At 36.3% G+C, this 26651-nt stretch overlaps 1 protein-coding gene across 11 annotated transcripts in view; it reads left to right on the top strand.

Moving 5' to 3' along the window:
- Window positions 1-26651, top strand: part of CLIP4 (CAP-Gly domain containing linker protein family member 4) — a 133637-nt gene that overhangs the window by 47157 nt on the left and 59829 nt on the right. For all 11 annotated transcript variants that reach the window (XR_002323918.2, XM_020983763.2, XM_020983764.2 and 8 more), the window contains 5 exons: window positions 4044-4137; window positions 5362-5523; window positions 19551-19669; window positions 22651-22887; window positions 23949-24084. Coding sequence is in view for 10 of the 11 variants with exons in the window: in XM_020983763.2 (XP_020839422.1) it covers window positions 4044-4137; window positions 5362-5523; window positions 19551-19669; window positions 22651-22887; window positions 23949-24084 (748 nt within the window). In the remaining variant the exon portion in view is untranslated. The remainder of the gene's footprint in view (window positions 1-4043; window positions 4138-5361; window positions 5524-19550; window positions 19670-22650; window positions 22888-23948; window positions 24085-26651) is intronic.

Genomic DNA, 26651 nt, shown 5'->3' with positions numbered 1-26651 from the left:
AGCTCTTTTTAGTCAGGGCAGTGTCTTATTTATCCTTGTAACAGTGCTTTAAACATAGTAGACATTTAATAAATGTTTCTTATATAAAAGATCCCCTTTTAGCCCTGATGTTTTTATTTATACTTTGTACTTATAAGTACTTATATTTTGTACTTACAAAAGTCTTACTCCTTTGCTTCATCATGGTTCAGAAGTGAACGTGGGGTTTTTGAGGATCTAGCCAGAAGAATTGCAAGCGTGGGCAATTTCTAACATTTTTTAAGTTTAACAATTTCTAAATTTCTTTGAGTATGGTCCTGGTCACAGACTGTGTTCGTCATCTGAGGACTGTGCTGTTCAGAGAAGCACACTACAAGTAGGCTGATGACTTGGTGATGAAACCTTTATCCAAGTTAACCTGTGAAATAGAGGAAAATATAGACTGGCCCTCAGTGCCCTTCTTCTGTGGTGGCAGTGGCAGTAGAAATGGCACTTAAAAGAATGAAGTTGATGATGTTGGGAAGAATAACTGGGCCAGACCAAGTATACACAGAAGAAATATATTTTGGAAGCAAACCAAATCTCAAAAAAACTAATCTCAAAAATCAGGAGAGCTATGTTCAAGTTTCAGTCTGCAAGGAGGAAAAATATTGAATGAAAAGAAGAAAAATCACTTGTAGTTATTATTTAAAAAAAGGTGATGAAGGGAACATTGGTAACTATCGACTTTCATACCTAATTTCTCATTTCTCTAAAGTATATGGAAATTAGCAAGGGTTTCATTGATGAAACTGTGAGAAAAGGACAGGCAGACTTTTGAAAATGACCTTCTGTATCATCTTCAGTCATGTAATTTGAAAGATATAGTGAATACAAGATATTACTCTGTTGTTTGTTGATTAAAAAAAAGGTTTAGTAGAGTAAAATGTAGTCTGAAAGGTTCTCCTCTAAGATGTTGTTGATGTGTATATTGAGATCATACAGACTTCCTCAATAGGTACAGCCACAGAGATAATTTTGTTCATCCATCCTCTTGTCAATATCAAATGAGGCATAAGATAGCTAGATAAATGCTTGCCAAAGTCCTAATCACTGTCAGAGGCTGTCTTGTGATGGGTTGAAATGGAAGAGGGATTCCCTATAGATGGTGAGGTCCTGTGAACACTCCCATTTGCAGATGATATTGTATCAAGCCCTAAAATAATAAAGAACATCTTCAGTGAGATCCATGACAGCTCAACAGAGTTGGACATAATAGATCACAAAGGAAAAAGCGTAATAGATGAAGAGGCAGCATATGTTTGTAATCAGAGTTGGATTTGAATCCTGACCCAGGAGCTTAGTGGTTGTGTGACCTTGAAGAAGTCATTTCACTTTTCTTGGCCGAGGGCTGATCTCCTCACCTATAAAATGAGAAAATTCGACTTCACCTCTCAATCTGTGCTCCTGTAAATATACCTATTGTCCAGAAGATGGAATGAGTTTGCATGGACAGCCCATTGAATTACTCTTACCAGTATACCTTGGATAAGTACTACAAAAGGACAGAGGATTTGGCCCAGAATTGGATAGGCAAAAGAGAGCAAGTGGGTTAACATTTGAGAAATCTTTTGTACTCTGAGGCTACTTTCTGACAGAAAAAAACCCAAAACCAAAACCATCATTGTCTTATTGAGAATTGTGTCATGCCACTGTCTCCAAAGAATCATTAATTAATTGTAGGTGACCTTTTAAAGGGCAGTAGAGGAGACCTATGATGAGCATAAGTATACTGTAGAATATTACGTAATCTTAGTGTCCATTGGTATCTTCATGATGATGGGAGCACATAGGGTGGACCTCTCATGGAGAATTTTTGGAAGAACATGGACCAGAGTCACCTAGGATGGATAAATATGGATGGATTCCAGGGATGGGGAATCTGAGGCCTCGAGACCATATGTGGCCCTCTAGGTCTTGAAGTGAGGCCCTTTGACTGAATCCAAATTTCACAGAACAAATCCCCTTAATAAAAGGATTTGTTCTGTAAAACATGGACTCAGTCAAATGGCTGCACCCAAGGACCCAGAAGGCTACATGTGGCCTCAAGGCTGCAGGTTCCCCACTTCTGGATTAGACCCTGCAGAAGGAGGGAACTTCTGAAATGATGTGATCACAGAGCCATTTGAATATTAGAGTATGTACAAAGTAGAGCACTGAGTGGCCAGTAGGACCACGAATGTAGACAAGTTTTGTTTGATTACTTAATTCTTCTTCCTCACTAACCCTCTCTTTAGGGTAGTTTGGTTAGTGTGTCATTTCCCAAATATTCATTAAAAAAATTACTCATTAAGAATGAGCTATCAGAGGTACAAGTTGTGCAAGGAAAAAAAGAAAAGGATGCTAAAATTTAAGGAATGGAATCTATAATCTTAGATTTATAACTTATCTTCTCTCTGACCAGAGATATGAATTACATACACTAAAATAATTGCCTAAATTAAATTTAACAATATTTTCTCATTTATTCCAGGATAGTAGTAGATTATTTTATCATTGATCTTTCTAGATTTCACATGCTATCTCAGGAACTGACTTCATTATTTTTTCAGGCACATTTGTGATGAAGATATAAGTACAGAAATATTCTCTAATGTAGGAATCATGTCCTCTGTAATACGATGAGTATTGCTAAGAGTGGGAAGATTAGACAATGATACCTCTTGATGAGCATGAGTGAGCAGAGGAAACTGCTCTATGAAAATATGGTTTCTTTGTGTAAAATCTGATATGAGGAGTATCATTTCAAGGAGTGATTCTGCTTAACAAAACTTTTTCTGTGTCTGTATGCATAACTCACAGTACTAGTGGCTTTGATTATTATAGTTAAAGGAATTGTATATAAATAATAGCCCTTATGACAGGTTGTAATTCTGTTGTAACCAAAGATGCTTGTGTATTCTACAGAGTTCATTAGAGTGGGATTTGTTCTGTTGTAGTTTTTCTCTTGGCCACTGTGTTTTAGTGAGTCATCTATTTTTTTAATCTTTTTCTAAAGAGAGAAGCTTAAGTTTGGTTCTGTCTCAGATTGTGTCTTCTTTTCTTTAGTTTTGGTATTATCTGGTGGAAATAGGTACTCCTACTTTCCTGGATCTATTAGTGTTTCAAAGAATTGTCAGTAAGTAAATTCCAGTGGCTCCCTATTTACCTCCAGAATCAAATATCTTTAAAACACTTCATTATAAAAAAACCAAAAAAAACCCCAGCCCCCTTTATAACTTGCCCTCTTTTATCTTTCCCATCTTCTTATACCTTGCTGCCATGTATGTATTCTGTAATTTAGTGATACTGGCCTCCTTTCTGTTCCTCACACAAGAACTTTATCTCCTGACTGAATTTTCAGTGGTTATCTGCCATGCCTAGAATTCTCTCTCCTCATATTTGTCTCCTGGATTTCCTGGCTTCCTTCAGGTCTTAGCTAAAATTCCACCTGCAAAAAGCCTTTCCCTGTCTCCTTGATGTCTTCTCCCTGAGATTATCTTCAGCTTCTCCTACGTATGTCTCATTTGTTCATAGTTGTTTGCGTATTGTCTCCTTCACTAGCCTGGGAACTCCTTGAGAGGAGGGGCTGTCTTTTGCCTTTCTTTGTGTCCCCAGCACTTAATGCAGTGCCTGGCACATAGCAGACAATTAATACTAGTTGACTATGAGATGCCTGGCAGGTTGGGTAGGCTAACCTAGTATTTTTGTTGACATTACACCCATTGGAAATGAGAGCTTAGTCATTATTAATGAAGGTCAAAAAGAACATATTTAGAGAACTATTTTTAGTTATTTTGTAGTGTAGGTTTTACCTTCTTTCTGGTGATGTGTGTCACAATAAAGATTGTTTCATGAGATCAGATTGAAAAGTCATTTGAAAAGTTAATTCTTTGGGAACATATTAGTCAGACACTAAATTGAATATGTTAGGCTAGCTACATTCTTGAGCAAATAGATTTGATTCCTCTAGTTTTATATTCATTTAAAAGCAACACTTCAGTAATAACACTAATTATGTTCTCTTATATTCTGATTGGTTATAGATTATCAAGAGAGGATGTAATGTAAATGATAGAGATGGACTAACTGATATGACTCTTCTCCATTATACCTGCAAATCTGGAGCTCATGGTATTGGTAAGTACACAACAGATTTGTTAGCAGGTTCCCTTTTTAGGACTTCCGAGGTAGAATATCAAATCAAACCACATATTCCTGGTTTTTACTGGCTATAAAATATGTTGTCATATGATCTTAAAAGTAAAACTCACATCTGCCCATACTTTCTTTGTTGAAGTGATGCTGAGATATAAAACATAATTGATAATGGAGAAAAAGGATTCTGTGAATGTTGGGAATTCTTGATGAAATAGGGCCAAGTTTAAAGTGATCCTGATTACTTAAGATAAATTCTACATATTTTGCCTTCTGCCAGATAATTTTGCTTTCAAGTTTTACAAACTGCAGTTTGCTTCTGTGTTTGGTACACATCTTGGTCTCTCTTTGTACTTTGCTTGAAACCTATATGGCAAATCGTTGAAATGCAGTACTGCAACCTCCTTTTCTGCTCCAGAATGGGGATAGCGTATGTAGCTTAGTGTTTTTCGTCACTCCAAAATGGTCTTAGAGACAAGTAGGTTACAGGGAGCATCTACTTAGATCAGGTTTTTAATGTGGCTTCGTTGTTTTATTTGAAATGAATTCCCAGAATATCAAACAAATGCGTATTCAAATATAAGTACAGAAATAATATTCCAAAGTCAGTTATGAATTTTTGTATTATCTCTGTCTTCATCTTGATTAGTGTGAATAATAGAGACTTGAGAGAGTAATGTATCACTCATAACTGCCCAAAGATTGTCATGTCTCATCAGGGGACTATATAATTAGTGTATGTTTACATTTTTTGGCTCTTAGGCGGGAAGAAAAATTGATTGGGAGTGTTTCTTTGTGAAAAATATGCAGTTCTGAGGGTATCGTTTTGAAATTAACAAGTTTTAGTATGCTGTTAAGAATCTGAAAGTTATTCTTCAGTTCTTGATTTCATAGTGAATTTCAATATATGGTTTCAGTAGCACTTTTTAATTGCTCAAGTCATTGAAAATATATTCATTAGGACATGATGTGTTTTAATGAATGATGTGTTAAAAACTCTGGGAATAGTTTACCTTGCTAGAATATTTTTGTGATAAAATATGTAAATTGTGACAACTTCTTCAGATGCTTTTTCTTTTAAAATTATGCGTATTTTATAAAATAACCTTTTTGCTTTGTGCTTTTTGTAGGGATAAAAAGATGGGTCATGAGTGGAATATACTGTTTTTCTTATCTGGGGAAAAATAATTTGAAAACTTTTTTTAGGTGATGTTGAGACAGCTGTAAAATTTGCCTCTCATCTCATTGAACTGGGGGCGGACGTCAGCTTGAGAAGTCGCTGGACAAACATGAATGCTTTGCATTATGCAGCTTACTTTGATGTCCCAGAACTTATAAATTTGATTTTGAAGGCATCAAAACCAAAAGGTAGGTAATGTCAGAACATCATTAATTAGTATTCATTATGCATCCGTTAAGTAAAAAGGATTAAGTGCACTAGGCAGGCATTGTAATACAATGGTAGAAGTTCATAGAGGACACTGTAGTTCAGTTTTTAAAAATTAGACTTGTGATTTCATTGTGGGATGTTCCAGTGAGCAGCTTTCTCTACTGACAGTGCAAATTGACATCTTCTCTGTGACTTACAGCCTGAGGCAGCTCCCTAAGGCACTTAGGAGTTCTAAGTGACTTGCCTAGATTCAAGCAGGAAGTATTTGTCAGTGATGGTACCAGTTTTTTATTGTCTGGGCCATGCTACATTATAAAAAAGGCGGTGGGATAAACAAGTTTCCTGGGAAATGACCAGCATGCTGTCTTGGTTTGATTGGAAGATCCAAGCAGGAAGTGACAAGATATACGCAGAGGTTGATAAAGCAGTGATTGACTTAGTAGAGTGCTTGGAAGCCTAGGTTTAAGCGTCTAAATTTGATGTAATAGGTAGCTACTGTAGATCAGTCTTTTAAATCACTCATGTTTCACACTTTTAATCTTTTGAAGTAAGCTTATTTTATATTTCCTTAATACTTTTGAAGGATTTTTTAACCTCTTGAATTTATCTTTATCCAATCAGGTTTCTTCTGCCTTTTTATTTATCCCTTGGAAAGTAGAGCTATTCAGATTTAGAATTAGATTTAGATCTAATTAGATTTAGATATTTTATGCTGGTTTTCAATATCTTGTGCTAGTTTGTGATGCTGTACATTTTTTTCAAGGCAAAAAAATTGGGAAATCTAAAAAAGTCTTATTTTATTCTCTAATTTGATTTATTTTATCAGAGCTAATTCTTCAATCCTTTCTTGAATTTTAAAGGGTTTTTTTTCTAGATATACTGTACTTAAGTGTCACCTTTTACACAAAACCTTTCTTTACCTCAGCAGCTTCAAACATTAACCATATCGGTGCCTTCCCTCCCGTCTCCCCATAATCTGGCATTTGTCTTCTATCTATATGTATGTGTTGTTTCACCTGATAGAAGGTGAACTCCCTGAGGGCAGAGGCTGTTCATTTTATTTTTTTGTCCTTGTATCCTCCAAACCTAGCACAGGCCTTTAAAGGCTGAAAGGGATCTCAGAGGCCATTTAATGCAACTCCCTCATTTTACAGAAGACAAAAATGAGCCCGGAAGGTTAAGTGATTTGCCGTAGATCCCGCAGATAAGTAATCACCAGAAGCAGCCTTTGAACCCGGAGCTTCTGGCCGCAGAGCTAGGACCCCCTTACCTCTTGCCCAGTAGCACAGGGCAGGGTGAGGAAACAAGAGCTAACACAGTAGAATCACCTTAGTGCAGTGCTTTCTTGTGTAGCAGATTTGACTTTTAATAGACTTGATTATTTGTTTCATCGTATGTCTCCTTATTTATGGGCTTTGAACCAACTCTGGTCTTTGATTTTGGGTTTCTCCTGGGGCTTTTAATGACCTTTTGGCTTGTTTTGGCTTCAGTTTGTTGTGATCTGAGTCTGGGTTGTATAAAACAATATGAAGGACTGAACTGACCTCACACAGTCATCTGAGATGACCTTCCTCACGTCATCTATTCCAACTACCACACAAGTTTCACATCTCACAGATGACACCCCTAACAGGGTGGTTTGGACATTTTGGGACAGCTTTGATTGTTAGAAAGATTTTATTAGCATTGAACTGGAGGTTGCCTATTTGTAATTTCTGCTCATTGGTCCTAATTCTGTCTTCCTGGGTCTAAAGAAATAAATAAAATCTTAAAGTTTCTCTTCTCCAGGCTAAGTATAGTTAGAAAGGGAACAAGCAATTATTAAGTTCCTGCTGTATGCTAGGCACTGTGCTAAGTACTTTACAGATACCTCATTTTATCCTCATTACAATCATGGGAGATAGGTGCTGTTATTATCCCCATTTTACAGTTGAGGAGATTGAGCCAAATGGATTAAATAACTTGCCCAGGGTCACACAGCTAGTAAGTGTCTGAGACCAGATTTGAACTCAAGCCTTCTGCTTCTAGGCCCAGCACTCTAACCACTGTGCCACCTAAGTTCTTTCACCTAGTCCTGATAGAGCAAGGTTCAGTTCGACTCAGTAAACTCTTAGAGAGCAACTGTTACGTATACTATGGGGATAGTGTTCTGGGGATGCAAGGACAAGCATGAAACTGTCCATGCCCTCAAGGATCTTATGTTTTATTGGGAGGACTCAACACATATAGATCAAAAAAGCACAAAATGTACATAAAAGAAATACGAAGTAATTTTTGGTAGGGCAGCACCCGAAACGGAGGGAATCAGGAAAGGAAGAAGTGGCGCTTACAGGATTACAGAGAGATGTAGGGCTGAGAGAGTCCTTGAGGTTATCTGGTCCTGTACGCTCATGTTACAGATGAGGTAAGTGAGGCCTGTGGAGGGGAGTGACTTATCTAAGGTCACATAGATTTTAAGCATCAGAAGTGGCCTATGACCCACATTCTCTGAATCCAGAACTCTTGATTTTTTTGTAATGCTCTAAAAGGATTGAGAATCGTCGAAGAGGCAGAAATGAGGAAGAAGAGCATGCTAGTTATTGATTTTGCATATATTTTGTTTTTATTCACCTATGTGCATGTTGTTTCACATAATCACAAATGTTTTGTTCTCTTTCAGCCCTCAGTATATTAGGGAAAAAGGCTTAACTAGATGCTCACCTGTCTATGATAGATCTACTTATCTGCCAGTCTTTTTGCAGTGTGGTTTATTGTTCTGGGTTCAGAGATTAATGTACCCAGGAATGTTCTCAGGGCCGAATGAGCATCAAATAGGTAGATTATTGTTAAGTATAGGTTTGACACTTGAACCCTTGACTCTAGAGGTTTGTCTTTATTTAAGAGTAGCATAGGGTGGACATGATAGCAGATGTGTCAAACATGTATGTGACTTACAACCCTCCCCAGCATGGCCTGAATCAGATTAAAATGTAATTGGGAACTATTTAACAAAATGAATAAAAATACAACAAAATATAGATAATCTTAACTTTTAAAACTAAATCAGCATGTGGCCTGCAAGTGTCCATAGGTACACTTTAGTGGCTCCTGTTTCCATTTGAGTTCGACTCCACTGACTTGTGTCACAGGGACTCTCCTCAGTAAAAGGGACTCTGGCCCTGGATTCTTCTTGGAGGAGTCTGGTCTCGAAGAGGAAGTCAGATGTCTATCACCTTTCACTCCTTGCTCAGACAGTGTCTTTCTGGGATAAATGCCAAATAGCAGTCTCAGCCATTGTGATAGTACCAAAAAGTGGTGTGTGTCCCCGGCACTTATCACAGTACCTGGCACGTGTAAGTGCTTAATACATGCTTTATGTGTCGAGAGAGTATAATGAGTGTGATGAACTATTTGAAGTGTTTAATGTTTTTTGAAAATGTGTTAATGTATACTTGTGAGCCTTTTGAATCTTGAGCATATTTGTTAGTGGATGAAATAAATAACTATGCTGTACCTAATATGGGGGCAGCTAGGTTGGCTCAGTGGATAGAGGGCTGGACCTGGAGTCAAGAAGATTCATCTTTCTGAGTTCAAATCTGGCCTGAGAAACTTACTAGCTATGTGACTCTAGGTGAATCACTTAAACCCTGTTTGCCTCAGTTTCCTCATCTGTAAAATGAGCTGGAGCAGGCAAACCACTCCAGTACCTTAGCCAAGAAAACCCCAAATGGGGTCACAAAGAGTCAGACATGGCTGAAACAACTTAACAACAACAAAAATACTTAATATTCATATTGGACAATGAGTACCTTCTAGAAGGATCCTGTCTCCTACATTTTGGGGAAATCCTAGGCATACCTAAGTCTTGCTTTAGTGATTTCCTTGGAATTACTCCAGGGTAGAGGCAATGAGCCAGAGATAACAGAGATCTGATTTCCTTTTTTTTTTTTTGGGGGGGGGAGCACACTCCACTGATATAAATCCATATCCATATGAATCCAGAACTAGAGTAATCTTTTGAGGGAGAGGTCATGGGATATAAATGCCCTTGGGATGACTTTGTTTAGGTGAGTGTCTTGCTAAGATTAAAAAACAAAACAACTACTTTTATTCTCATCATTTCTCTTGTTTATGAGGTGATGCTGTTGATAATATTTCATCACTGTAACTTAAGATATTTTTTGTACTTTTAAATAATTTTTTTTTCCATTAACCTTTATTTTCTCTCCCTTCCACCTCTACCGACTTTTGGGGAGAGGGGGAGAAAAACAACATCCTTTTAATGTGCGTGCGCACACACGTGCACACACACATATATACATAAATATTTCCCAATCACATGTAAACTTTTTTAAACATTTACTTAATATATTTTTATTTTTTCCCCAATTTCTTGTTAAAATGATTTTTTGACATTTAAAAAAAGTTTTGAGTTCTAAATTCTATCCCTCTCTCCATCCCTTTCCTCTTGCCTCCCTAAGCAAAAAAATAGGTTATATATGTGCAATCATTTTAACATTTAAAAAAAAATTTTGAGTTCCTAATTTTCTCCCTCCCTCCTCTCCCTTACCCTTTGTGAAGGCAAACAATATGATTTCAGTTATATTTGTGAAGTCATACAAAACATATTTCCATTTTAGCCATGAAAAACCGACATCCTTGTAACAAATATGGGTAGTCAGGTAAAGGAGATCCCCACATTGGCCATGTCCAAAAACATATTGTCTCATTTGCATCTTGATTCCATCATGTCGTAGTCAGGAAGTGGGTAGCACTGGCTATTACATTGATCAGAGTTCGTGTTCTTTGTAATATCTTACTGATAAGTTTATATTCTGAATGTGTATTTCCTTGACTACCTTAGCTCTCTGGTTGTTTCTAAGGTACTTTTTAAAGTCTCTTTTGATCTTATTATCAACATTGATTAGTTAAACTTGGTCAGTTAAATTGATTAGTTAAGCTTTTATATGAAATTATTGTCTGTGTCTTTACCTTTTCTCCACACATGGAGATTAAGAAATCACATCACAAAAAATTAAAGTGGTTATATTTTAACACACAAGAAACAACACATTACTAATGTAGGACTCATTCCTGTATCAGATGTCTGTCTGTGCACAATTAGGCCACTGCCTTGTTAGAACAAAGGTCAAAATGCACAAAACCAGAAGAATAAAATGAGAAAAAGATATGGCATGAAGTTAAAATAACTCTGTCCCAACCTATTTCAATAAGTGAAAATGTAACAACAAATGAAAAATTGAAGAAATGGAAGTAACTGGAATTTAAGTGACTTGCCCCACATGTGCTAGTAGGGTAATTGCTATGGTTTGAACCCAGTTTTTCTTGATTCCAGCTCCAGGCCTTCTGTTTTGTTTCAGAATTCATCCTGTTACTACAGTCTCAAAACCTCATTCTGCATCTCATTTCAAAAATAAACTCAGGGGGCATAGGTGGTGCAGTGGATAGAGCACTGGCCCTGGAGTCAGGAGGACCGGAGTTCAAATCTGGTCTCAGACACATAACAATCACTGGTTGTGTGACTCTGGACAAGTCACTTAACCTCAATTGCCTCAACCCCCCTCCCGCAAAAAAAAAAAAACAACAACAACCCAGAATTTTAATGAGATTTCACATTAGTAGACATTCAATTTTTCAAAACATTTTTATTTAAAGTTTTGAGTTAAAAATTCTGTCCCTTCCTGCTCTCCCCCCTCCCTGAAACAGTAAGCAATCAGATATAGGTTATACATGTGCAATTATGTGAAACATTTCCATATTAGTCATTTTGTAGAAGACAAATCAAAAGAAAAAAAATGAAAGAAAGTGAAAACCAGCATGCTTCAGTCTGTATTCAAACAATATCAGTTCTTTCTCTGGAGGCAGATAGTATGCTTCATCATTAATCCTTTGGAATAAGATTCACTCATTCCCTCTCACCTTCCCCACCTTCCCCTCCACTGTAAAAGCCTTTTCTTGTCTGTTTTATGTGAGATAATTTACCCCTCTCTCCCTTTCTCCTTCTCTTAGTATAAATCATTAATCCTTTGGGATTGTCTTGGATCATTGTTTTGTTGAGAATACTTAAGTCATTTGCAGTTCTTCATCAGGCGGTATTGCTGTTACTGTGTACCATTGTACATTGTTGTCCAGGTTCTGTTCACTTCACTATGCATTAATTCATGTAAGTCTTTCCAGGTTTTTCTGAAATCATCCTGCTTGTTATTTCTCATAGCACAATAATATTCCATTATAAGCATATATCACAGTTTGTTTAGTCATTCCCCAAATTGATGGGCATCACTTTGATGTCCAGTTCTTAGCTACCACAAAAAGAGCTGCTCTAAATATTTTTACAAATAGGTCCTTTTCCCTTTTTTTGATTGTCATTGGGATACAGAACTAGCAGTGGTATTACTGGATCAAAGAGCATGCACAGTTTTATAGCCTATTGGGCGTAGTTCCAAATTGCTCTCCAAAATGGTTGGATCAGTTAACAACTCCACCAACAGTGCATTAAGCGTCCCAGTTTTCCCACATCCCCTCCAACATCCAACATTTTCCTTTTTTGTCTTATTAGCCATTCTGATAGGTGTGAGGTGTTACCTGAGAGTTGTTTTAATTTGCATTTCTCTGATCCATTGTGATTTAGACCGTTTTTTTTTTTTCATATGATTATAGATAGCTTTGATTTCTTTGTTTGAAAACTGCCTGTTCATGTCCTTTAACCATTTGTCAATTGGAGAATGACTTGTATTTTTCTAAATTTGACTCAATTCTCTATATATTTGAGAAATGAGGCCCTTATCAGAGATACATGTTGCAGATTTCGTCCCACAATTTTCTGCTTTCGTAATAATTTTGGCTACATTGGTTTTGTTTGACTACATTGGTTTTGTTTGTATAAAACCTTTAAAATTTTATATAAACAAAATGATCTATCTTACATTTTGTAATGCTCTCTATATCTTCTTTGGTCCTAAATTCTTCCCTTATCCACAAATCTGACAGATAAAGTATTCCATGCCATCTTAATTTATTCATGGTTATCACCCTTTGTGTATAAATCATGTATCCATTTTGATCTTATCTTGGTATGTGGTGTGAGATGTTGGTCTATATCTAATTTCTGCCATACTGTTTTCTAGTTTTCCCAGCATTTTTTTGTCAGATAATGAATTTTTATTCCAAAATCTTGGATCTTTGGGTTTATCATATACTAGGTTACTGTGGTTATTTACTATAGTGCAATTTGCACCTAATCTATTCCATTGATCCACAACTCTGTTTCTTAGCCAGTACCAGATTGTTTTGATAATTACTGCTTTATAATACAGTTAGAGATCTCATGGGGCTAGACTACCTTCTTTCACATTTTTTTCATTGATTCCCTTGATGTCCTTGAGCTTTTGTTCTTCCAGATGAATTTTGTTATTATTTTTTCTAGCTCTATAAAATAATTTTTGATAGTTTGATAGTTATGGCACTGAATAAATAGATTAATTTAGGTAGAATTGTCATTGTTATTATATTGGCTTGGCCTACTCATGAACAGTTAATATTTTTCCAGTTGTTTAGATCTGAGTTTATTTGTGTGTAAAGTGTTTTATAATTGTGTTCATATAGTTCCTGGGTCTGTCTTGGCAGGTGGACTCCCAAGTATTTTATATTGTCTAGATATTTTAACTGGAGTTTCTCTTTCTGTCTCTTACTGCTGGAGTTCATTGGTAATATATAGAAATACTAATGATTTATGTGCATTTATTTTGTATCCTGCAACTTTGCAAGAGTTGTTAATCATTTGTAGTAGTTTTTTGGTTGATTCTCTAGGATTTTCTAAGTATATCATCATATCATTTGCAAAGAGTAATAGTTTTGTTTTCCTCATTGCCTATTCTAATTTCCTTAATTTCTTTTTATTTTTTTTTCTCATATTGCTATGGCTAACATTTCTAGTACAATATTAAATAGTAGAGGTGGTAATAGGCATCCTTGCTTTACCCCTGATTGTGTCGGGAAGGCTTCTCGCTTATCCCTATTACAGCTAATGCTTGCTGATGGTTTTAGATAAATATTACTTATTATTTTAAGGTAAACTCAATTTATTTCTAGTGTTTTTAATAGGAATGGATGCTCTGTTTTGTCAAAAGCTTTTTCTGCATCTGTTGAGATCATTGTATAATTTCTGTTGGCGTTTTTAATTGATACGGTCAGTTATACTGATAGTTTTCCCAATATGGAATCAACCCTGCATTCCTGGTGTAAATCCCACCTGGTCAATAGTGTACGATCCTTGTGATATATTACTGTAATCTTTTTGCTAGTATTTTATTTAAAATTTTTTTCATCAATATTCATTAGAGAAATTGGTCTGTAATTTCTTTCTCTTTTGACTCTTCCTGGTTTGGGTATCAGCACCATATTTGTGTTGTAAAAGGATTCTTTCTTCACCTATTTTTTCAAATAATTTATATAGTATTGGGGTTAATTGTTCTTTAAATGTTTGGTAGAATTTGCTTGTGAATCCATCTGGCCCTGGAGATTTTTTCTTAGGAAGTTCACATTCATCGATGGCTTGTTCAATTTATTTTTCTAAGATTGGGTTATTTAAGTGTTTTATTTCTTTTTCTGCTACTCTGAGTAATTTATATTTTTAATTTATTTATTTATAGTTTTCAACATTCACTTCCACAAGATCTTGAGTTCCAAATTTTTTCCCCATCTCGTCCCTCCCCCCACCCCAAGACGGTGTGCATTCTGATTACTCTTTCCTCTGATCTACCCTTTCTTCTATCAGCCCCCACTTCTCTTATCCCCTCCCCTTTCTATTTCCCTGTAGGGCAGGATGGATTTCTGTACCCCATTGCCTATATGTCTTATTTCCCAGTTGCATGTAAAACCAATTTTTAACATTTGTCCAAATTCTCTTCCTTCCTCCCTGCCCACCCACCCTCATTGAGAAGGCAAGAAACTTGTTACAGGTTATGCATGTGTAGTCATGCAAAACACTTCCATGATAGCCATGTTGTGAAAATCTAACTATATTTCCCTTCATCCTATCCCACCCCCATTTATTCTATTCTCTCCTTTGACCTTGTCCCTCCTCAAAAGTGTTTGCTTCTGATTACCTCCTCTCCCAATTTGCCCTCCCTTCTATCATCCCCCTCTCTTATCACCTTCCCCCCTATTTTCCTGTAGGGTAAGATAGATTTCCATACCCAATTCAGTGTGTATGTTATTCCCTATTAAGTCCAATCCGATGATAGTAAGATTCATTCATTCCCTTTCACCTCCTCCTTCTTCCCCTCCATGGTAAAAGCTTTTTCTTTCCTCTTTTATGTGAGATAATTTAGCCCATTCTACCTCTCCCTTTCTCCTTCTCCCTGTACAATCCTCTCTCACCCTTTAATTTTATTTTTTAGATATCATTCCTTCATATTCAACTCATCCTGTGCCCTCTGTCTATATATATTCCCTCTACTACCCTAATACTGAGAAAGGTCTCATGAGTTACAAATATCATCTTTCCATGTAGAAATGTAAACAGTTCAACTTTAATAAGCCCCTTATGATTTCTCTTTCCTGTTAACCTTTTCATGCTTCTCTTGAGTCTTGTATTTGAAAGTCAAATTTTCTATTCAGCTCTGGTCTTTTCATCAAGAATGCTTGAGAGTCCTCTATTTCACTGAATATCCGTTTTTTGCCCTGAAGAATAATGCTCAGTTTTGCTGGGTAAGTGATTCTTGGTTGTAATTCTAGTTCCTTTGACCTCTGAATATCATATTCCAAGCCCTCCAGAGTAATTTATATTTTTGTAGATATTCATCCATTTCATTTAGATTGTCAACTTTATTGGCATATTATTGGGCAAAATAGCTCCTAACAATTCTCTTAATCTCCTCTTCATTGGTGGTAAATTCACCTCTTTCATTTTTGATACTAGTAATTTAGATTTCTTGTTTACTTTTTTAAATCAAATTAATCAATGGTTTATTTTATTATTTTTTTCATAAAACCAGCTTCTCGTTTTATTTATTAGTTGAATGCTTTTCTTACTCTCAATTGTATTAATCTCTCCTTTGATTTTCAGGATTTCCAATTTTGTGTTTAATTGGGGATTTTAAACTTTTTTTTCTAGTTTTTTTTTTTTTCGGTTGCGTGCCCAATTCATTGGCCAGCTTTTTTTCCTAGTTTATTGATGTAAGTAATTAGAGATATAAATTTTCCCCTAAGTACTGCTTTGGCTGCATCCCATAAATTTTGGTATCTTGTCTCATTGGTATCATTTTTTAAATGAAATTGTTGATTATTTCTTTGAGTTGTTCCTTGACCTACTTGTACTTTAGGATTATGTTATTTAATTTCCAATTAATTTTTAATATCTCTTTCCATTATCCATTGCTGAATGTAATTTTTATTTCATTATGACCTGAAATGGATGTGTTTACTATTTTTGCCTTTCTGCATTTAGTTATTAGGTTTTTATGTCCTAATACATGGCCTTTTTTTTGGTGTAGGTAACATGTACTGCTGAGAAAAAGGTATATTCCTTTCTATTCCCATCCAATTTTCTCCAGAGATTTGTCACATCTAACTCTCCCAGAATTTTATTCACCTCCTTAACTTCTTTCTTGTTTATTTTTTAGTTAGATTTATCTAGTAGTTCTGAGAGGGGAAATTTGAGGTCCCCCACTAGTAGAGTTTTATTATGTTATTTCCTCCTGTAACTCATCCAACTTCTTCAAAAATTTAGATGCTGTACCATTTGGCATATTTAGTATTTATATGACTTTATTGTCTGTAGTACCTTTCAGCAAGATGCTGTTTCCTCCTTTATCTCTTTTAATTAGATCTATTTTTGCTTTTGCTTTTTCTGAAATCATGATTGCTACCCCTGCTTTCTTTGCTTCAGCTGAAACATAATAGATTCTGCTATAGCCCCTTACCTTTACTCTGCGTATATCTCCGCTTCAAATATGTTTCTTGTAAACGAACATATTGTAAGATTCTGGTTTTTAATACATTCTGCTAGCTGATTCTGTTTAATGGGTGAATGTATCCCATTCACATTTGTAGTTAGGGTAACTGTGTGTTTCCCTCCATGCTATTTTTCACCTATTTATCCCCCTTTCTCTCTTACCCCCCATCCTTTCCCTCTTCACAAATGTTTTACTTCTGATCACTGCCTTCCCCACATACCCTCCCTTTTATTAGTCCACTCTCCCCTTTCTGTTATCCCTGTCCCTTTTTATTTCCTTATAGGGTAAGAAAGGTTTCTGTATCTATCTGAGTGTGTATATTATTTTTTTGAGCCAGTTTTGATGAGAGTAAGGTTTTAAGCTTTGCTCACCTCCCCACCCCAATCTTCCCTTCCATTATGATAGCTCTTTCATGCCTCTTTTATGTGGGATAATTTACTCCATTCAGTCTCCCCCTTCCTTCTTCCAGTGCAATTTCTTTCTTACCCCTTTCTTTTTGTTATTTTGTTTTTTGGGTATCATCCCATCTAAGTCACTTTATATCCATACCCTCTGTCCACATATACTCCTAATTGCTCTTATAGTAATAAGGTTGTTAAAGAGTTACAAATATCTTGCCATATAGAAATATAAACAGTTTAATCTTGTTGAATTTCTTATGTTTTCTATTTGTATTTCTTTTTTAACCTTTTTATGTTTCCCTTGAGTCTTGTACTTGGAGGTCAAATTTTTTTTATTCAGCTCTGGTCTTTTAATTAGAAATGCTTGAAAGTCCTCTATTTTGTTAAATGCCATTTTTTTCCCCCTGGAAGATTATATTCAGTTTTGTTGGGTAGATGGTTTTTAGTTGTAATCCTAACTCCTTTGCCTTCTGGGATATCGTATTCTAAGCCCTCTAGTTCTTTAATGTAGAAGCTGCCAAATTCTGTGTAATCCTGATTTTGTAGCTTCATGATATTTGAATTGTTTCTTTTCGGCTGCTTGTAATACTTTTTTCTTGATCTGTGGTCTCTGGAATTTGGCTACGATGTTCCTGAGAGTTTTCCTTTTGGATTCTTTCAGGCAGCGATTGGTGGATTCTTTCAATTTCTATTTTGCCTTCTGGTTCTAATATATCAGGGCAGTTTTCTTTTGATAATTTCTTGAAAGATGTTATCCAGGCTTTTTTTTTTTTAATCATGGCTTTCAGGTAGTTCAGTAATTCTTATATTATGTGTCCTAGATCAATTTTCTAGGTCATTTGTTTTTCCAGTGAGAAATTTCACATTTTCTTCCATTTTTTTTTTACTTTTTTGATTTTGTTCTAGCATATCTTAATGTTTTATAGAGTCATTAGTTTCCACTTGTTCAGTTCTAATTTTTAAGAAATTATTTTCTTCAGTGGGCTTTTATACTTTTCCATTTGGCCAATTTTTTTTTTCTTGTGAGGCAATTGGGGTTAAGTGACTTGCCCAGAGTCACACACCTAGTGAGTGTTATGTGTCTGAGGCTGGATTTGAACTCAGGTCTTCCTGACTCCAGGGCTGGTGTTCTATCCACTGTGCCAGCTAGCAGCCCCCCCGAATTCTATTTTTTAGGGAGTTATTTTCCTCAGTAAATTTTTGTATATCTTGTCCCATGCTATTGGCTCTTTTTTCATGATTCTCTTACATTACTCTCATTTCTTTTCCCAATTTTTCTTCTTCTTTAATTTGCTTTTTAAACTCCTTTTAAAACTCTTCCAGGAATTCTTTTTGGGTCTGAAACCAAATTACGTTTTTCTTTAGGGCTTCACATGGAGCCATTTTGATACTGTTGTAGTCTTCTAAGTTTATGCCTTGATCCTCCCTATCATCATACTAACTTTCCATAATCAAGCTCTTTTTTTTTTTGCTCATGTTTCCTGCCTCTCGCCCCCCCCCCCCCGACCGAGAGACTTGGTGTTTTTGTGTGAGAGTTGGGCTCTGGTCATACACTGTCCCAAGCTTTTTGTGCTAGGGCTCTGGGTCTTACTGCTGGCTTTCACTGGGCTTCAGGGCTTAGCTGTTTGCTTTTTCTGGAGGGTAGGCTTCCCTTCTGACTTGTGCTGGGGGTTAGAAGCTCCTTGTTGGTCTCTCCTGAGTCTGGGATTTAGCTGCTGGTCTGCCCCAGGAGTGGGGCTTTACTGATGGTAACAGAAGCTTTTTGGTGGCTGGCCTTGGAGGAGGGATCTTGTTGCTGGTGTGCCCCAGGGGAATGGCCCTGCTGCTGGGTTGCTATGGAAACAGAGTCTCTCTGCTGGCAGGCCCCAGGGATGGGGTCTCACTGTTGGCTAGCCCCAGGGAGGGGCTTCACTACTGGATCAGCAATGGAGCCAAGGCCTCATTGGTGGCTTGTGCTGGGGGTGAGTTGCTGGGCTTGGGGCCTTGCTGTGCTACACAGACTGCTTACTTGCCTAGGGGGCTGCTGACTTACAAGAGGGCCTCACTGGTGGATTGCCCCAGGCTTGGAGCCTCTGCAGGCCCCCTGCTGTGAGGCTGGCTCCTGCTGCTGCTCTTGGACCTCACTCCTCTCCCACTCCAGTGAGACAGACCTTTCCTGCTTACTAGTAAGCTGCTTCCCTGCTTCTAGACCAATTCCAAGGCTGTTTTCTAGTTGTTTGGAGAATTTGGGAGGGCTTCACAGGGTTCCTTCCTTTCTTTGCCATCTTAGCACCAGAAGTCCTGTTCCATTATTTTTACAAATGTGAAATAGTGAAAAATCAAAATTGAGCTTGAGCAGTGCATATATCGAGCTCAGCAGCTTGAGCTTACGATCTTAAAGAGTAGCTTTGTTGGTTACTCTCAAAAAGCCCATTGTAGCTTTTGCTCAGACAGATGGATTTCATTGTGTCATGTTCAGACCATTGAGAGTCCGGCTGGATGTGATACAGAGTTCTTTTCCCTTTTGGTGAAGCTGTCTTTCAGGGAGGATGGTTGTATTTTATTTCATCATTATGAAAGAGTTCTTCAAAATAAAATACTGCAATGTTTTTTTCTTATGTCTATAGATGAATGAGGAGTTAACACACTTGTGATGTTTAATTGCAGATGTGGATGCTACATGCAGTGACTTTGCTTTTGGAACAGCTCTGCATATTGCAGCATTTAACTTGTGCACGGGGGCTGTCAAGTGTTTACTGGAACATGGAGCAAATCCTGCCTTTAGGGTAAGAGTCCGACTTCATAGAAGAGACCTGTGTCCTCCTTGAAGGATATACATATGCCCATATTAGCTTCTTTTGTATCAGTTTTTCCTTTTATGTCTCATTTGTATGAGATACTTACTCCTTTTTATCTCTCTCTGCACAGTTTTAGTTTTTTAGAACCACTCCATCCCACTCAGCTCAGCCCATGCCTTCTTTCAAACTACCCAAACGATGAAGACAATCATGAGTATTGTTGATATTTTTACATACGTGAAGTAAACAATTTGACCTTATTGCATCCTTTATAATTGGTCTTTAATATTTACCTTATATTTCTCCTGGGTGTTATATGTCAAGTTTTCCCATAAGTTCTGGGGTTTTTGTCACAAAAACCTGAAAGTCTTTGAGTTTGCTAAATGTCCATTGTTTTTTCATTCAAGATTATACTTAACTTTGCTTGGTAAGTTGCCCTTGGTCATAACCCCAGCTCTTTTGCTGTAGGGTATATAGTATTCCAAGACCTATAGTTCTTCAATGTAGTAGCTGCTAGGTTTTGTATAATCCTTTTTGTAGCTCCATGATATTCAATTTTTTTTTTTAGAAAGTCTATAAGTTTGAAATCACTTGGATATTTATTCTTGGATGAGAATATCTAAATTAAAGGATACTTATAGGTACTTTTGGGTCAATATGTATAATCATTTACTTTATATTTAGTAGGATAATGGATTTGTAGTTGGTATGGACCTTTGAGGTCATGTAGTCAATCTCTTTTTTCACAGATAAGGAACTGAGGCCCGGCAAAATGATATATTTGTAAACCATTAAACCATTACGTAAATATTATTACTCTTATTTCTTACTGTCACATAGGTAGTAGATGGTAGACTTGGGATGTAACCTGAGATTCCCTCACTTCAGATCCATTTGTGAAGGCTGTGGTAGTAGTATTTTATGCTTATGTCTTTTCATGGTTAAGAGGTGATCCTGGGAGGTCTTTGAAGGATGTGCCAGTGCGGTTCAAGCCATGACAGATGCTGTCAATCTGGAAGAACTTTGAGTGTGGGCTCAGTGCTATTTATCCAGCCTGGCATAATTGCTTTAAGAGAGCCTCATGCGCAGAAGGTTGGCTGTTTGTTGAGGAATATTTTGTAAACTATGAACATTATCTACAGATGTGCAGGGAGGTTCTGGTCTCCAGCGGTAGGAGGGAACACTGTGCATTCCAGTGAAAGAATGGGTTTTTAACGTGTATTTGGCAAGTGGTTTGGCAGGCTTTTACTGAATGCCTTAGGGAATAACCTGGACTGTAGTTCCTAAGGCATTAAGAGAGTTCTTATCATTACTATTTGTTTCTTATTTTCTTATGTGCAAAGCATGGTTTGAAACTCGATTGAGAAATTGGGAAGCATGGTAGAGTGGAAGAGCATTAGAGTGGGGTCTAGGAGACCTGGATATTAGTCTCAGTTCTGCAGCTACTTTGCGATGTGACCATGGGAGAATCATTTCAGCTTTATGGGGATTCATTTCCTTTGTCTGTAAAAAGAGGAAGCCTTATTATTCTTTAATCTGCCATTGATTAGAAAAATGCACAGATTTCATAAATATTTTGAGCTCTTCCATCTTATCATCAGTGATAATTATACATACTCTTGCCACTTTGGATTTCTCCTCCTGAGAAGTCTTATACCAGGGATTCTCCTGTCTTTCTTTTTGTATCCCTTGCACTTAGCACAGTGCCTGGCACATAAGAGGTGATTAATAAATGTTAGTTGATTGTTTGAAATATTTAAGCTTTCCTTTTATCTTCTTTGGTTTCTTGGAATATTAAATGGTATTTTAAATTCTTGGCTCTAATGCTGAGTGGCTATTATGATTATTGTATGAAAGTTCCTAATCCAAAATACCTGTGTAGTTTGATTTTACTCAGTGTTAGGAACTGATTAGTTTAGGACTTTATTACCTCATGTGTGCAGTGACTTGCTCACTGTTTCTCTACTGCTACTCATTCCCTTTAGGATGTATTCATTTATTTGCTGCTACATTAACTTTTCTAGAGTTTTGTATTGACCACGCCATATTTTTGCTCAGAAATTTTTTAGGATTTTCCTTTTTTGTGTGGTGTTCAAGGTCGTCTTCAGGTTACCCTATCTTATGCCATATGTCACATATTACTGGTGTCATTTTTATACATAGGCATTTCTACCTTGTTACATTGTAAGCACCTTAAGAGTAGTTCTTTGATTTTAAGATTTATTTTAATTTTAAAACTACTTCTCTTAATACCATCTTCACTAATACTCTCAAGTCTTTCCTTTCCTTTCTGTCCTCTTTCCACCTTCTTAGCTGTCTCAGCCTACTAACCAAAATCCTTTCTGTCTTGGGTCACCTCCACTGTTGCTATGAGTTGGAGACCTTTTGGAGGAAATCTGTGACCAGAGCTGACCTAACTTATTATAGGTTATACTCTGACCAAAGCAATTCTAAGCAACAGTAGTTGGGGAGATTTTAGAATAATTAAAAAAAACCCATATAACAAAACCGGAAAATATTTAAAGGCAGAAGGAAAGAATTCTGAGGAAGGGAGGGAGTTTTTGATACCCTTCAAAATCCCAGAAAAGCCAGGATAAGAGCCCAGGATATGGGGACATTTTAGGGTTTTAGTTTGTCCATTGTCACTGACCTCACTCAAATTCTTTATATAGGGGCATGTTCTGGGCTATTTTTGTCCTGTTTCTGAAATGCAAAGGTGAACTTCTAAATTCTTCCAAAGTTACTTTTGTGTGACAGAATAATGTTGCGAGGTTTAGTAATGACTATTTAAAAATGTTTATTTTCTTCTGTTTCTATTTTTATTACACATTACTGGAGGATAGGGACTATGTCTCATTTTTATTTGTATCCCTTTCAGTACCTAACAGTTCTTTGCATAAAGTAGACACAGCATATCTTTTTTCAGTTGATTTTAAGCTGTGACATTTGTCTTTTAATATTCTCTGTAGAATGACAAAGGACAGATGCCTGCTGATGTTGTTCCAGACCCAGTTGATATGCCATTAGAGATGGCAGATGCAGCTGCCAGTGCTAAACAAATCAAGCAAATGCTGCTGGGTGCTGTCCCTTTATTGTGTGACGTCTCAAAGGCCACGCTTCCAAATTATGATCCCGCATCTGGCAAAAACGTACTTACATCATTGGGCCTGAAGTTGGGAGACCGTGTGATCATTGCAGGACAGAAGGTAAAGTGATTCAAATTACTATAAAATGTTCTCTGGCCTTCGTATCATGGATTTGAGATTAAATTACCTATTTATTTTAAAAAAAACAACTAGTAGAAAATGTGAAATTTGGTTGAGAATAGCAGTGTAACAAAGAGATTTTAAAATCATAAACTATGTTTAAAAATTTTAATTGAAATAATATAGCCACTTGGATGGAAGAAGATTGGATTAAGGTTGATGTGAATAGAGGAGGATTTGGGGGAATTTTCCTTTACTCATTTTAAAAAATAATATCTTTCCTACTCCTTATCCAACAAGAATTTTAAGTGCTGAGTTTTTTGTGGGAGAATTCTAGAAACCCCACAAATGTGGAAATCATGTATGTTAGATATAAAGGATGTTGTGCGGAGGATGTGTTTTCCTCAACGTAAACTTTGGCATTTGATTTCTCTTGAAAACTCCCCTTTTTTTTCAGTACTCTATTTTCTGATTTTCTCAGAAAAGGGAGTTTATTCTCTGCTCTTAATTTTTTTTGGGGGGGGCTAGGCAATGGGGTTAAGTGACTTGCCCAGGGTCACACAGCTAGTAAATGTTATGTGTCTGAGGCCGGATTTGAACTCAAGTCCTCGTGAATCCAAGGCCGGTGCTCTGTCCACTGTGTCACCTAGCTGCCTCTCTGCTCTTGATATTGGGCAGCCTTTTTGCTATGAGGTTTAAAATGGAATCCCCTTCTCTGTGCTAACATTCCTTCCAGAGGTGCTCAGAGATGAGATTCCCAGAAATACCCTTTAGAATAGGGCATTAAAAAAAATCTCACTTAAAACTTATCCTTGGGGTAGGATAGATATTACTTACAAGGCTTAAATTTGTGTGTATGTGTGTGTTGTGAAAGTGTTAGCAAATTATAAAGATTATAAACTTAACAGTTTTAATTCAGATTACTATTCAGTCATCTCAGGTAGTCTTATAATGTTTCAGAATGGAATTTTATTTTTACTCTTAAAGAAAAGTAGTTGGTTATAGGCATTTTTCTGAATTAATTATAATTATCAAAAATTAATCTAGTTTTATATCCATAGGTTGGAATATTAAGATTTTGTGGTACAACTGAATTTGCCAGTGGGCAATGGGCTGGCATTGAGTTGAGTGAACCAGAAGGAAAGAATAATGGAAGTGTTGGGAAAGTCCAGTACTTTAAATGTCCTCCTAGATACGGTAAGATATTAATCTAACTTAATTCACAACAACCAAAAACAATTTAGAGTCCCTACACTAGATTGGTAATATATTATAATTACAGTTAGTTTTCCATTATCTGGATTGATGATTTTCTGTGTTATCCATACTAAATGTTCCCCACTCCAACAGACACAGAATCCTTCTTTGTAGAACAAGGCTGTGTTTTCTTTTTAGCTGGGGGAATAGTTCTTGTACCATGGATAGAGTCTTTGGAATTGACTATAAATTTAACAGCTTTATGGTATGTTTGTGTGGATGGTGCATCATTTGCTAGGAAAAATGATCTTATGTGTTACTTCTGGAATAGTTGGGACTGGGAATAATTCAGGGATGAGTAGAAAATCCATATTGTCAAGAGAAATACAGACTCTATTCATCCTCTTATTTTATTCTGGCTCTACTCTCCATTTTTTTTCTATTCTGTTTTCTCTTCTTCTTTTTCAAAATTTTATTTATTTTATTCTGAACTTAAGAAATAAAGCAAACATTTCTATAACAAAGTAGGATAGAAAAACAGAGGATTGCACCTGAAATTGCAAATCCATTATGTACAACTTTCTATTCCTTTTAAATATACAACAAAGTTATCATGTAACTTCCTTCCCCGCCTCCCCCCCCCCCCACTTCAATATGGTTTCCATTAGACGCAAATCTGTATATGCATATTTTCTTTTTCTGGATTTAAACAGCATCTTCCTTCAAAGGATCTTCACTGTTAATTTGTGTATTTATAATAATCACAATGACTTGGTTGCTCAAAGTTGTTCTTAAAATAATGCTTCTGTTATTGTATACAGTGTTCTTTTGGTTCTGCTCATTTTACTCTTCGTTATTTTGTGGAGGTCTCTCCATGCTTTTCTAAAATCATTGAGCTCATCATTTCTTGCAACACAGTAATATTCCATCATGAACCCATATTACAGTTTGTTTAGCCATTCCCCAATTGACGGGTATCTCCACAATTTCCAGTTCTTTGCCACCACAAAGAGAGCTGCTATAAATATTTTAGAGCATATAGGTTCTTTTCCTTTTTCCCTAATCATTTTGGACAACAGACCTAATAGTGGTATTGCTGGGTTAGAGGGTGTAGGCAGTTTAATAACTCTTTGGGCATAATTCCAAATCTTGGTTCAGCTCACAGATCCTCCAACAATGAATTAAGGTCCCAGTTTTTCCATGTCCCCTCCCATATATCCCCTCCAATATTTGTCACTTTCCCCTTCTATCATTTTAGCCAATCTGATAGGTGTAAAATGATATATCACGGTTGTTTTAATTTGCATTTCTCTAATCAGTAATGATTTAGAACATTTTTTAATAGAACTATAAATTGTTGTGATTTCTTCATCGGAAAACTGCCTGTTCATATCCTTTGACCATTTATTAATTGGGGAATGACTTGCATTCTTACAGATTTGACAAAGTTCTTTATATATTTGAGGTATGAGACCTTTATCTGGGGAACTGTCTTTTCTGCTTTCCTTCTGACTTTGGCTACATTTATTTTATTTGTACAAAACCTTTTTAATTTGATGTAATCGAAATGATCCATTTTACATCTCACAGTGCTCTATATCTCTTGTTTATTCAGAAATTGTTCACCTATCCATAAATCCGATAGGTAATATGTTCCATGTTCTTCAGATTTTCTTGTTAATATCTCCCTTTATATCTAGGTCATGTATCCATTTTAACCTTTTCTTGGTAAATGGTTTAAGATATTGGTCTGCTTCCAATTTCTTCCAGACTGCTTTCCAGCTTTTCCAACAATTTTTACCAGATAATGAATTCTTATCCCCAAAACACAAGTCTTTACACTTGTCGAACACTAGGTTACTATATTCATGTGCTGCTGTAGATTGTATGTCTACTCTGTTTCTTAGCCACTACCAGATAGTTTTGATAATTACTGTCTTATAATATAGTTTAAGATCTGGTACTGCTAAACCACCTTCCTTTACATTTTTTTCCATTATTTCATATTTTTGACCTTTTGTTCTTCCACATGAGTTTTGTTACTTTTTTTTTGTAGCTCCATAGAGTAATTTTTTGGTAATTTAATTGGGATGGCATGGAATATATAGATTAATTTTGGCAAAATTGTGATTTTTATTATATTGGCTTTTCCTACCCATGAACAATTAATATTTCTCCATTTATTTAAATCTGATTTTATTTATGTGCAAGGTTTTTTATGGTTTTGTTCATGTAGATCCTGAGTTTGTTTTGGTAGGTGTATTCCCAGGTATTTTATACCATCTAGAGTTATTTTAAGTGGGGTATCTCTAGCTATCTTCCTGCAGCATCCTGTTGATGATATATAGGAATGCTGATGATTTATGTGGGTTTACATTATATCCTGCTACTTTGTATTAATTATTTCAATTAATTTTTTTTAGTTTAGTCTTTAGGATTTCCATCATATCATCTGCAAAAATATTACCTCTTTCCCTATTCTGATTCCTTCTACCTCCTTTTCTTCTCTTATTGAAATAGATAGGATTTCCAATACAGCATGGAATAATATTAGTGACAGTGGGCAT

This window comes from Phascolarctos cinereus, unplaced genomic scaffold, assembly GCF_003287225.1.
Source record: "Phascolarctos cinereus isolate Bilbo 61053 unplaced genomic scaffold, phaCin_HiC Scaffold_2;HRSCAF=192, whole genome shotgun sequence".
Classification (NCBI taxonomy): Eukaryota; Metazoa; Chordata; class Mammalia; order Diprotodontia; family Phascolarctidae; genus Phascolarctos; species Phascolarctos cinereus.
This window is presented reverse-complemented; position numbering and strand designations above follow the sequence as displayed.